At 43.7% G+C, this 11,002-nt stretch overlaps 1 protein-coding gene across 4 annotated transcripts; it reads left to right on the top strand.

Annotated features, from left to right (window-relative positions):
- Window positions 1–477: 477 nt before the first annotated feature.
- Window positions 478–10,219, top strand: LOC139379470 (menin-like). 4 transcript variants are annotated; one of them, XM_071122286.1, is made up of 10 exons: window positions 478–544; window positions 1,168–1,690; window positions 4,175–4,383; window positions 4,572–4,700; window positions 4,888–4,928; window positions 5,108–5,195; window positions 5,343–5,479; window positions 7,018–7,144; window positions 7,407–7,580; window positions 7,723–10,219. In XM_071122286.1, the coding sequence occupies exons 2-10, from the start codon at window positions 1,255–1,257 to the stop codon at window positions 8,233–8,235; spliced, it is 1,854 nt and encodes a 617-aa protein (XP_070978387.1). In that variant the 5' UTR covers window positions 478–544; window positions 1,168–1,254; the 3' UTR covers window positions 8,236–10,219. The 4 variants fall into 4 exon arrangements, with proteins under 4 accessions (XP_070978387.1, XP_070978386.1, XP_070978385.1 ...); XM_071122285.1 differs by having other exon boundaries at window positions 4,175–4,392; XM_071122284.1 differs by having other exon boundaries at window positions 5,081–5,195; window positions 7,723–8,483.
- The last annotated feature ends 783 nt before the right edge of the window (window positions 10,220–11,002 follow it).

The raw sequence follows: 11,002 nt of genomic DNA, 5'->3' as shown, positions 1-11,002 counted from the left end.
GCCCTATAAATAAAGCCTATTTTTATTTAATGCTGTGTCTCACGGATGCCTAAATGTGACTTTAAAATGTGATTAAAAAATGACTTGCCTACAGAAAAACGTTAATGCGTTAATTTGAAAAAAAAGATGTGGGGGTGTACCCGCCTCTTTTCATGATGTAATGTTTATCACGAGACTTGCCATCAATGTTTCAATAAACGCGTTATAATGTTGTCTTCTCCAGTGATCTTATTTAGAACGTTTTGGCAACAGTGGTGTAAAGTTGAACTACATTTCCATACATGCATCTGTCCAGTCAATAAAGGAAGGACAAAAGGGGTCTCGTTCAAACACGTTTAAACTGAGCGCCGGGTGCGCAGCTTAGTAGAGCTGCAAATACTTTGAACTGTCTAATCTTCGATTAAGCACGACTCTGCATTGTTGGTAGCTATTTGAAGGCGCGACAAAGTTCTGACACATTTGAACAGACCGAATACAGTCATAGAACTGCGCGGCAAAAGCAAGGCACAAACAAAAACATGTGGATGTAGCATTGAACTAACGGGTGCGTATTAGCTTTCTTTCGAAATATTAATAATCTTACGAGCGGGCTATGAGTTCGGGAAGGTTTGTAAATCGATTGGAATACACATAATAGTTGTATTTTCATGTAGTTGTGCATGTTTTGCTATTATACCTGCTAGCATAGCTGGCTAGCTTTGGCATATTACATAGCCTATTTGCATATTGTTGCTAACTGCACCTGCCGGTCAATCAAATTACTCAACCTTCCTGTTTGGTCTTGACCAAAAATTAATCTTAATAGCTTATTGTTAATTTTATGATCTTGTGTGGGGTGGTGAAATTTTATCGAACCATTTAAACTATCATGCTATTATCTGGATTTTATTTTATTTTACAACATTGTTATTATCGAGTTAGCCCAGTTTGTATCAGATATCAATATTTGTACCCAGTATTAGTTTAACCTTTCTTTTTTTTTTTTTAAACCTATTTTGCGTAATGAATGAATATTTGTGCCACGCCCACTTAGGCTGGTCAGTCTACAGTTTTTTTTTGCACAAAGTGAAAGAAGCCATACAAAGGCCTTTGAGTGTTAGGGGAAAATACAGTATAACTGATTTCAATGTGTGTGCTGGTACTGATTTCCACTTTGCTCTCATCCAGCCCCTATGACATCACTGCAGCTGAGAGTGGAGAAGACACACCGGCCTAGTGAGTGACTGCGAGCTGTGAAGGAGGAGAGGGTTCGACATGGGACTACACTCAGCCCAGAAGAAACACTTTCCCCTAAAGGGGATCGATGGTGTGGTTGCGTTGTTCGATGCGGAGCTCCGTAAACCCGAACCGGACCTGGCCCTTCTCTCATTGGTCCTGGGCTTCGTTGAACACTTCCTGGCCGTGAACCGGGTCATACCAATAAATGTCCCGGGGGTGCGCTTCGAGCCACTGGAGCCCGACTGTCCAAACTCCTGCTTCCCTACAGTGGAGTTAGGGATGCTGTCGGCCCTACGTGAGCGTTTTACTGCCCAAATCCGGGGAGCAGTGGACCTGTCTCAGTACCGCAGGCCTGCTGGTGGATCCAGCAGGGAACTGGTGAAGAAGGTGTCTGACGTCATCTGGAACAGCCTGAGCCGCTCCTACTTTAAGGACCGCGCCCACATCCAATCCCTCTTCAGTCTCATCACAGGTAGGATTTGGGGTACATGGCTGATCCAATCATATGTCTTATTCTATCATTTTAAAAGGATAATTGATCATTAGAAAAACGTATGAGGAGTTGTGAGGCATCTGTTTCTCAAACTAGACACACTAATGTACTTGTCCTCTTGCTCAGTTGTGCACTGGGGCCTCCCACTCCTCTTTCTATACTGGTTAGAGACCGTTTGCGCTGTACTGTGAAGGGACAACACAGCGTTGTATGAGCTCTTCAGCTTCTTGGCAATTCCTCACATGGAATAGCCTTCATTTCTCAGAACAAGAATAGACTGACGAGTTTAAGAAGAAAGTTCTTTGTTTTTGGCCATTTTGAGCCTGTAATCGAACCCACAAATGCTGATGCTCCAGATACTCAACTAGTCTAAAGAAGGCCAGTTGTATTGCTTCTTTAATCAGGACAACAGTTCATCTGTGCTAACATAATTGCAAGAAGGTTTTCTAATAATCAATTAGCCTTTTAAAAGGATACAATTGGAATAGCTAACACAACGTGCCATTGGAACACAGGACTGATGGTTGCTGATAATAGGCATCTGTACGCCTATGTAGATATTTCACAAAAAAATACAGCTACAATAGTCATTTACAACATTAACAATGTCTACACTGTATTTCTGATCAATTTGATGTTATTTTAATGGACAAAAAATGTGCTTTACTTTCAATAACAAGGACTTTTCCAAGTGACCCCAAACTTTTGTGTGTGTGTGCGTGGGGGACGGATAGTATCAGTCAAACGTTTGGACACACCTACTCATTCAAGGGTTTTTCTTTAGTTCCCAAAAAACTGTTAAACAAATCAAAATATATTTGAGATTCTTTAAAGTAGATATTCTCTCAACAAGCTTCACCTGGAATGCTGTTGGAATGCTTTTCCAACAGTCTTGAATGAGTTCCCACATATGCTGAGCACTTGTTGGCTGCTTTTCCTTCACTCTGCGGTCCAACTCATCCCAAACCATCTCAATTGGGTTGGGTGATGGAGGCCAGGTCATATGATGCAGCACTCCATCATTCTCCATGGTCAAATATCCCTTACACAGCTTGGAGGTGTGTTGGGTCATTGTCCTGTTGAAAAACAGATAGTCCCACTAAGCGCAAACCAGATGGGATGGCGTATCGTTGCAGAATGCTGTGGTAGCCCTGCTGGTTAAGTGTTCCTTGAATTCAAAATAAATGAGTGTCACCAGCATAGCACCATCACACCTCCTCCTCTATGCTTCACGGTGGGAACCACACATGCGGAGATCATCCGTTTGCCTACTCTGCGTCTCACAAAGACACGGCGGTTGGAACCAAACATCTCAAATTTGGACTGATCAGACCAACTGACAGATTTCCACCGGTTTAATGTCCATTGCTCGTGTATCTTGGCCCAAGCAACTCTCTTCTTATTATTGGTGTCCTTTGCAGCAATTCAACCATGAAGGCCTGATTCACGCAGTCTCCTCTGAACAGTTGATGTTGAGATGTGTCTGTTACTTGAACTCTGTGACACATTTATTTGGGCTGCGATTTCTGAGGCTGGTAAACTCGAATTAACTTATCCTCTGCAGCAGAGGTAATTCTGGGTCTTCTTTTCCTGTGGCGGTCCTCATGAGAGCCAGTTTTTTCACAGCGCATTATGCTTTTTGCGACTGCACTTGAAGAAACTTTCAAAGTTCTTGAAATGTTCCAGATTGACTGACCTTCATGTCTTCAAGTAATGATGGACTGTCGTTTCTCTTCGCTTATTTGAGCTGTTCTTCCCATAATATGGACTTGGTCTTCTATCAAACAGGGCTATCTTCTGCATATCATCCCTACCTTGTCACAACAGAACTGATTGACTAAAACGTATTAAGAAGGAAATAATTGTTGCTAATTAACTTTTAACAAGGCACACTTGTTCTTTGAAATGCATTCCAGGTAACTACCTCATGAAGCTGGTTGAGAGAATGCCAAGCGTGTGCAAAGCTGTCATCAAGGCAAAGGGTGGCTACTTTGAAGAATCTCAAATATAAAATATATTTTGATTCGTTTAACACCTTTTGGGGTACTACATGATTCCATATGTGTTATTTCATAGTCTTGATGTCTTCACTATTATTCTACAATGTAGAAAATAGTAAAATAAAGAAACCCTGGAATGAGTAGGTGTGTCCAAACATTTGACTGGTTGTGTGTGCATTTTTAAAAATGTATTATTTATTTATTGTGAGTGGGTCCGCCTGGGGTATGTTTGGGATAGGTGGGGATGGGACGGTATGTAAGTCGGGAAAACAATTACAAAATAACCAGAAAAAGTAATGGTATTTTTTTGTGTGATTGTATTGCCCTTGTGACCCAATAAAAACCATTGTTCACAAACAGGAAAGCATGTTGTATAGTTTGACTAAAATACAAGGTTGTTTTGTCTGAAGGAGGCTAAAGCTGTTACTAACTCAATCCTATTGCTTTTCTTTATTTTGGACAGGCACAAAGCTGGACAGCTCGGGGGTGGCATTTGCAGTGGTGGCAGCGTGCCAGGTTCTGGGGCTGCGGGACGTGCACCTCGCCCTGTCCGAGGACCATGCCTGGGTCATCTTTGGCAAGAACGGAGAGGAGACCGCTGAGGTCACCTGGCACGGCAAGGGCAACGAGGACCGGAGGGGGCAGACAGTTGCCGCCGGTGTCGGCGAGAGGGTAAGTAAGGTACAGAGATACTTCCACCCCTTGCAATAACATTACATTATAATAACATGCACTCACACACCTTTTTAATATTGCTACTTATCAACTACATAGAACTGCTGTTCTACACACTTACCTTGAACTTGTAAACACAGTACAACACCTCTCAACCTTAACCCCCATCTCCCCCTGTCCTCCAGAGCTGGCTGTACCTGAAGGGCTCCTATATGAAGTGTAACAGGAACATGGAGGTGGCCTTCATGGTGTGTGCCATTAACCCTTCACTGGACCTGCACACTGACAGCTCTGAGATGCTACAGCTTCAACAGGTGTGACCACCATCAGCACATTGGGGATGATAAGTGTGATATAATGAATATTGTACGGGGAGAGTTTCACCTAAAACGCACCTGTTGGCATCATCGAAGACATCAAGCTGGCTGGAACAGTAGTTTATATTTACCTCATAAATGCTTCTCTGTGTTGTCCTCGGTCTCTGATCTTTTTCCTACACAGAGGCTTCTATGGCTGCTCTATGAGCGAGGAGACCTGGAAAGGTGATTCTTTTTCTTTTTTTTTTATCTCAAAAGCTTGTTGAAAATACTAAATTAGTTTTGAAGTGTTGTGGTGAAAATGCTTATTGGTTTACATCCAAATGAATAATTTTCTGTGGTAATCATGTTTTATTGTTCTGTCATTTCAACCCAAGTCGCTCTTTGCCGTTGCTGTGCCACAGATACCCCATGGCCATGGGCACCCTGGCTGACCTGGAGGACCAGGAGCCCCTCCCTGGCAAAGAGAACCCCTACATCATCCACCTTCAAGTGAGTGTGGATCTGTACACCAACATTGAAACGGTGACATTTTTTATTTGAAACGTCATCTTAACAAAATCATCCTTGAGATATAATTTAATCAGCTCATTTTGAGGAGTTATTCATACCTGGCAAGTATGTGTGTTTTTTTTCCAGGCTGTGAACTCCGCTAAGAAGTACTACAACAACGAACACATCTACCCTTTCATGTACCTGGCTGGCTACCACTACAGACACAGGGAGGTCCGGGAGGCACTGGGGGCCTGGGCCGAGGCTGCACAGGTCATGCAGGAGTAAGTTACTGGAGCAACAAGCTTAGCTACCTTCTGTATGCTCCTTACACTGCTGCTCTGTGTCAACTATCTGTGTTTTATGGTAAAAAGGTATGTTTGGCCCACAGAAATAACCTTTGGCATCATTCATTTAAGTGTCCCTTAACTTCCCTAATGTAATGCCTTATTGATTGTTTATGTAACGAAAAGGGCTATAAAAGTCAAATTTCACCTCGCGAGTGGCACAGCGTTCTAGGGCACTGCATCGCAGTGCTAGAGGCCTCACCACAGACCCGGGTTGGATCCTGGGCTGTATCACAACCGGCCGTGACAGGGCGGTGCGCAATTTACCCAGCATTGTCCAGGTACGATGAGGGTTTGGCTGGGGGGGGGGGTCGGCCGGCTTTACTTGGCTCATCGCGCTCTAGCGGCTCTTTGTGGTGGGTCGGGTGCCTGCAGGCTGACCTCGGTCATCAGATGAACGGTGTTAACTCCGATACATTGCTGCGGCTGGCTTCTGGGTTAAGCGAGCAGTGTTAAGAAGCGCGGTTTGGCGGGGCATGTTTTTTGAGTACGTATGACTCGACCTTTGCCTCTCGAGCTCGTTGGAGAGTTGCAGCGATGAGACAATTGAAATTGGATAGAAAAAGGGGGTAAAATACAACAACAACGAAGTTTACATAAATTATTATTCATTATTAGTATTGAAACCATGGATACTGAGGCAAACCCTGTTGACCATCTTTTGCTGAGGTATGCGATGACAATTTACACCAGTTACTGTTTCACCTTTCTGACAGTAGGGGGCAGCAGATGTCTCTCAGGAACGTTAGGCTCTTAATTACAGCGTTTTGTAGACTTAAATCTGGAACAAGTTGTCTGACCATGTCCTTTCAGGCTAGCTTATGGTTTTGTTTGGCACTATACTCATTATATTGCATGCATATCTTCTAGGGGCATAATTCTGTCTGATTAACAGGGCGTGTGTTGCCTAAATACGATGTCCTTTCCTCCAGGCTTGGCTCTGATCCTCGTGGGGCAGTAAACCTGCACTTTACTCCTATTTAAACACTGTTCATCGGCCTGCTGGGGCTAAAAATACTAACCGACCCGATTACAGGGAACAGCCGACGGGGCCGATTTCCTCCTGTTTCTCTGTTGGTCTCTTTCTGTCTCTAGGATGTGTGCACCAGAAAGGCAAGTCGGTACATTCCCTCTCCTCTCGACTTCCCTTTACCTCTCTGCCTTTCCTGTTTCACACATTGTTCTTCAGTCTCGGCTCCCTCGGCTTGCTGTCACGACAACAAGGATCATGGCGTGTGATCTACCAACATAAATAACATGCCGTTTGAGTATTTTCTGTCATGTTTTTGGGTTCTTGAAAAAAAAAAAAAAATAAGGGATACAAGTGTTCACACCTTTTAATATCCCTTTTACTGCATACGTGGAAAATAAATAACCTAATTGAATGAATGAAAGGTCATCATGAACTGACACTTTTTTAAAGAAGTCTGACCTCATGTGCTTTATAACAATCTACGATGATCTCACTCCCCCAGCTACAACTACTTCCGCGAGGACGAAGAGATCTACAAGGAATTTTTCGACATCGCCAACGACGTTATCCCCACCCTGCTGAAGGAGACGGCTGCAGCTGCCGAGAGCGGAGGGGAGGGAGGAGAAAAGGTCAAATTCCACTCGTCATTACATCATTAAGAACCAAATAAACATTTTTCTACTTCTCATTTTAATCTCATGTCCCAGAATGATGCATTAATAATATCTCATGTGACGGCTGCCTTTCATTGAGGTATTGAATGGACCCCATTCATCTAACTTCCCCCCTCTATCTATTATCTACTCATTTCCTTCCTATGTTCCATTCATTTCTCTTCTCTCTCTCTCGCCCCCTTTCTTCCCTCTCTCGCCCCTTCTCCCTCCACCTCAGGACCAGCCCATACAGGCCGCCGCCCTCTCGGCCCTCCAGGACCCAGAATGCTTTGCCCACCTGTTGCGGTTTTATGACGGTATCTGTAAGTGGGAGGAGGGAAGCCCCACCCCTGTCCTCCACGTGGGCTGGGCCACCTACCTGGTCCAGTCCCTCAGTCGTTTTGACGCACAGGTAATCACACCACCACAAGACTGGACTATCCCTTTAAAGGCATCCCTAGTCACTTTATAACCTATTTAACCCAAATAGATGTTTTCACAAACCACCCTTTAAAACACTATTGTATCCTTGTTCACTGTTACATCCTCCACAGATTCGTCAGAAAGTGTCTATCATCACCAAAGAGCCGGAGCCCCAGGACGACGACGACCAATCCAGCGAGGACCCCCGCGAGGGGCGAAGACGTGGGCCGAGACGTGAGTCCAAACTGGAAGACCAAGCTTCCCCTCCTACACAATCCACCCCCACCACCCCTGTCCCACCACCAACCCAGCCCACCCAGGCCAAGAAAGTAGGTGGGGAGGGCGGGACGCGGCGTCGCTCCTCAGGACTCCGCGGTGGAGACCCAGAAGGCAAGGCCAAGTCCCCCAGCCCGGTGCCCTCTCCTGCCCAACAGCTGCCTTCCCCCAGCATGGGTCCCCTGGTGGCCTTCCAGAGCAAGAAGATGAAAGGCATGAAGGAGCTGCTGTCGGCAGCCAAGATCAACTCCAGTGCCATCAAGCTCCAGCTCACCGCCCAGTCACAGGTTCAAATGAAGAGGCAGAAGAGCACGCAGTCGGGAGACTACACCATGTCGTTCATGAAGCGCCAGCGCAAATCTCTGTAGAAGGAGAACTCTGGCTGTAGAACTTTCTCCAGCCTGGTTCCCATGTCTGGATGTGTTGTATAGCCAACTCCCATGGTCATTGTCATAGGAGTGTCTATACAGCACAAACAGATCTGGAACCAGGCTAGAGTTTCCATTGGGAGAAAAACAAAGGGAGACTGACTGTAGGACCGACTGAGAGGCAAGGCAATACACACAACTGATGCATCAGCGATGAGCTTTTTATTATTTTTATTTTTAAGGTTATTTTAGCAATCATATCGTAAGTCCTGTTAAGGTCATGAGAGGGTCGGTAAGAACATGACACACGTGTCCATGTGGAGGAAGTCACTTTAATCAAGTTTGAACAGATTTGTCAACCAAGTCATTCTTTTTAATCTTGTGATTCAATAATGATTGTGTATCATAGGCCGTTAAAACATTCAATTGCTGTCACTTTGTGTGGCTCTAATGGGCAGTAGTGCACATCAACTCTGAGTACTCACTGATTTACAGTGCCTTGCGAAAGTATTCGGCCCCCTTGAACTTTGCGACCTTTTGCCACATTTCAGGCTTCAAACATAAAGATATAAAACTGTATTTTTTTGTGAAGAATCAACAACAAGTGGGACACAATCATGAAGTGGAACGACATTTATTGGATATTTCAAACTTTTTTAACAAATCAAAAACTGAAAAATTGGGCGTGCAAAATTATTCAGCCCCCTTAAGTTAATACTTTGTTTCACCTTTTGCTGCGATTACAGCTGTAAGTTGCTTGGGGTATGTCTCTATCAGTTTTGCACATCGAGAGACTGACATTTTTTCCCATTCCTCCTTGCAAAACAGCTCGAGCTCAGTGAGGTTGGATGGAGAGCATTTGTGAACAGCAGTTTTCAGTTCTTTCCACAGATTCTCGATTGGATTCAGGTCTGGACTTTGACTTGGCCATTCTAACACCTGGATATGTTTATTTTTGAACCATTCCATTGTAGATTTTGCTTTATGTTTTGGATCATTGTCTTGTTGGAAGACAAATCTCCGTCCCAGTCTCAGGTCTTTTGCAGACTCCATCAGGTTTTCTTCCAGAATGGTCCTGTATTTGGCTCCATCCATCTTCCCATCAATTTTAACCATCTTCCCTGTCCCTGCTGAAGAAAAGCAGGCCCAAACCATGATGCTGCCACCACCATGTTTGACAGTGGGGATGGTGTGTTCAGCTGTGTTGCTTTTACGCCAAACATAACGTTTTGCATTGTTGCCAAAAAGTTCAATTTTGGTTTCATCTGACCAGAGCACCTTCTTCCACATGTTTGGTGTGTCTCCCAGGTGGCTTGTGGCAAACTTTAAACAACACTTTTTATGGATATCTTAAAGAAATGGCTTTCTTCTTGCCACTCTTCAATAAAGGCCAGATTTGTGCAATATACGACTGATTGTTGTCCTATGGACAGAGTCTCCCACCTCAGCTGTAGATCTCTGCAGTTCATCCAGAGTGATCATGAGCCTCTTGGCTGCATCTCTGATCAGTCTTCTCCTTGTTTGAGCTGAAAGTTTAGAGGGACGGCCAGGTCTTGGTAAATTTGCAGTGGTCTGATACTCCTTCCATTTCAATATTATCGCTTGCACAGTGCTCCTTGGGATGTTTAAAGCTTGGGAAATCTGTTTGTATCCAAATCCGGCTTTAAACTTCTTCACAACAGTATCTCGGACCTGCCTGGTGTGTTCCTTGTTCTTCATGACGCTCTCTGCGCTTTTAACGGACCTCTGAGACTATCACAGTGCAGGTGCATTTATACGGAGACTTGATTACACACAGGTGGATTGTATTTATCATCATTAGTCATTTAGGTCAACATTGGATCATTCAGAGATCCTCACTGAACTTCTGGAGAGAGTTTGCTGCACTGAAAGTAAAGGGGCTGAATAATTTTGCACGCCCAATTTTTCAGTTTTTGATTTGTTAAAAAAGTTTGAAATATCCAATAAATGTCGTTCCACTTCATGATTGTGTCCCACTTGTTGTTGATTCTTCACAAAAAAATACAGTTTTATATCTTTGTTTGAAAATTGAAATGTGGCAAAAGGTCGCAAAGTTCAAGGGGGCCGAATACTTTCGCAAGGCACTGTATGTGTAGAAGCTCTGTAAAGAGCTTGTAAAGCCAAAGTAATGGTGAAAACACCCTGTCCCGGAACCTGTTTTGGAATGGGGGAATTGCTCCGTTAGAAAGCAGTCTGAATTCCATTCTATATTTTCTGCCCTTGAATCTTAATTTTCATCTTTTTGATTGAAATCCCTGGAAGTGATTCGGACTATTACTGTGTAACAATGTCCAACTCTGTTACGTTGGCTCTTTATATGCTAGCTATTTGTTGCCTTATACTTTGCCTTTTTTTTCTAATGTAGGTGGCCTTCAGTTGAGACTAGCCAGAGCTGCAATAGGCAATAGAAAGTGACCAGAAAGACCACACACTGTTTAAATGGGATTGCTGTAGGTGTCCCTGGTAGCTACATTCAGTAGTATTTTGCTTGATAACTTGTTTTTTTTAAATCTGCAGATAATAAAATAAGTTAAAATGATACCCTTTCTCTTTTTAATATTGTGGATATACTGTTTCACATGTCATGAAGGGGTATTCATAGATGTCTGGGATGTACAGTGTGCATCTGCTAGTTTGTTTTCCTGAGTGGTAATATTTTGTTATATATCAGGAAAACACTTGGGATTTGAGATCACTTGACTTGGATGCACGACTGTGCATAATAAATCGATCAAATGTATTTATA

The sequence above is a fragment of the Oncorhynchus clarkii genome, chromosome 21 (genome assembly GCF_045791955.1).
Source record: "Oncorhynchus clarkii lewisi isolate Uvic-CL-2024 chromosome 21, UVic_Ocla_1.0, whole genome shotgun sequence".
NCBI lineage: Eukaryota > Metazoa > Chordata > Actinopteri > Salmoniformes > Salmonidae > Oncorhynchus > Oncorhynchus clarkii.
Note: the sequence above shows the minus strand (reverse complement) of the source record. Positions and strands in the feature narration are given on the sequence as shown.

Coding starts and splice junctions, on each gene's coding strand:
- LOC139379470 (XM_071122283.1), top strand. CDS start 1,255: ATGGGACTACACTCAGCCCAGAAGAAACACTTTCCCCTAAAGGGGATC. Junction 4,929..5,080: donor GAGCGAGGAGACCTGGAAAG/GTGATTCTTTTT, acceptor TTTCAACCCAAG/TCGCTCTTTGCCGTTGCTGT. Junction 7,145..7,406: donor GAGGGGAGGGAGGAGAAAAG/GTCAAATTCCAC, acceptor CCTCCACCTCAG/GACCAGCCCATACAGGCCGC.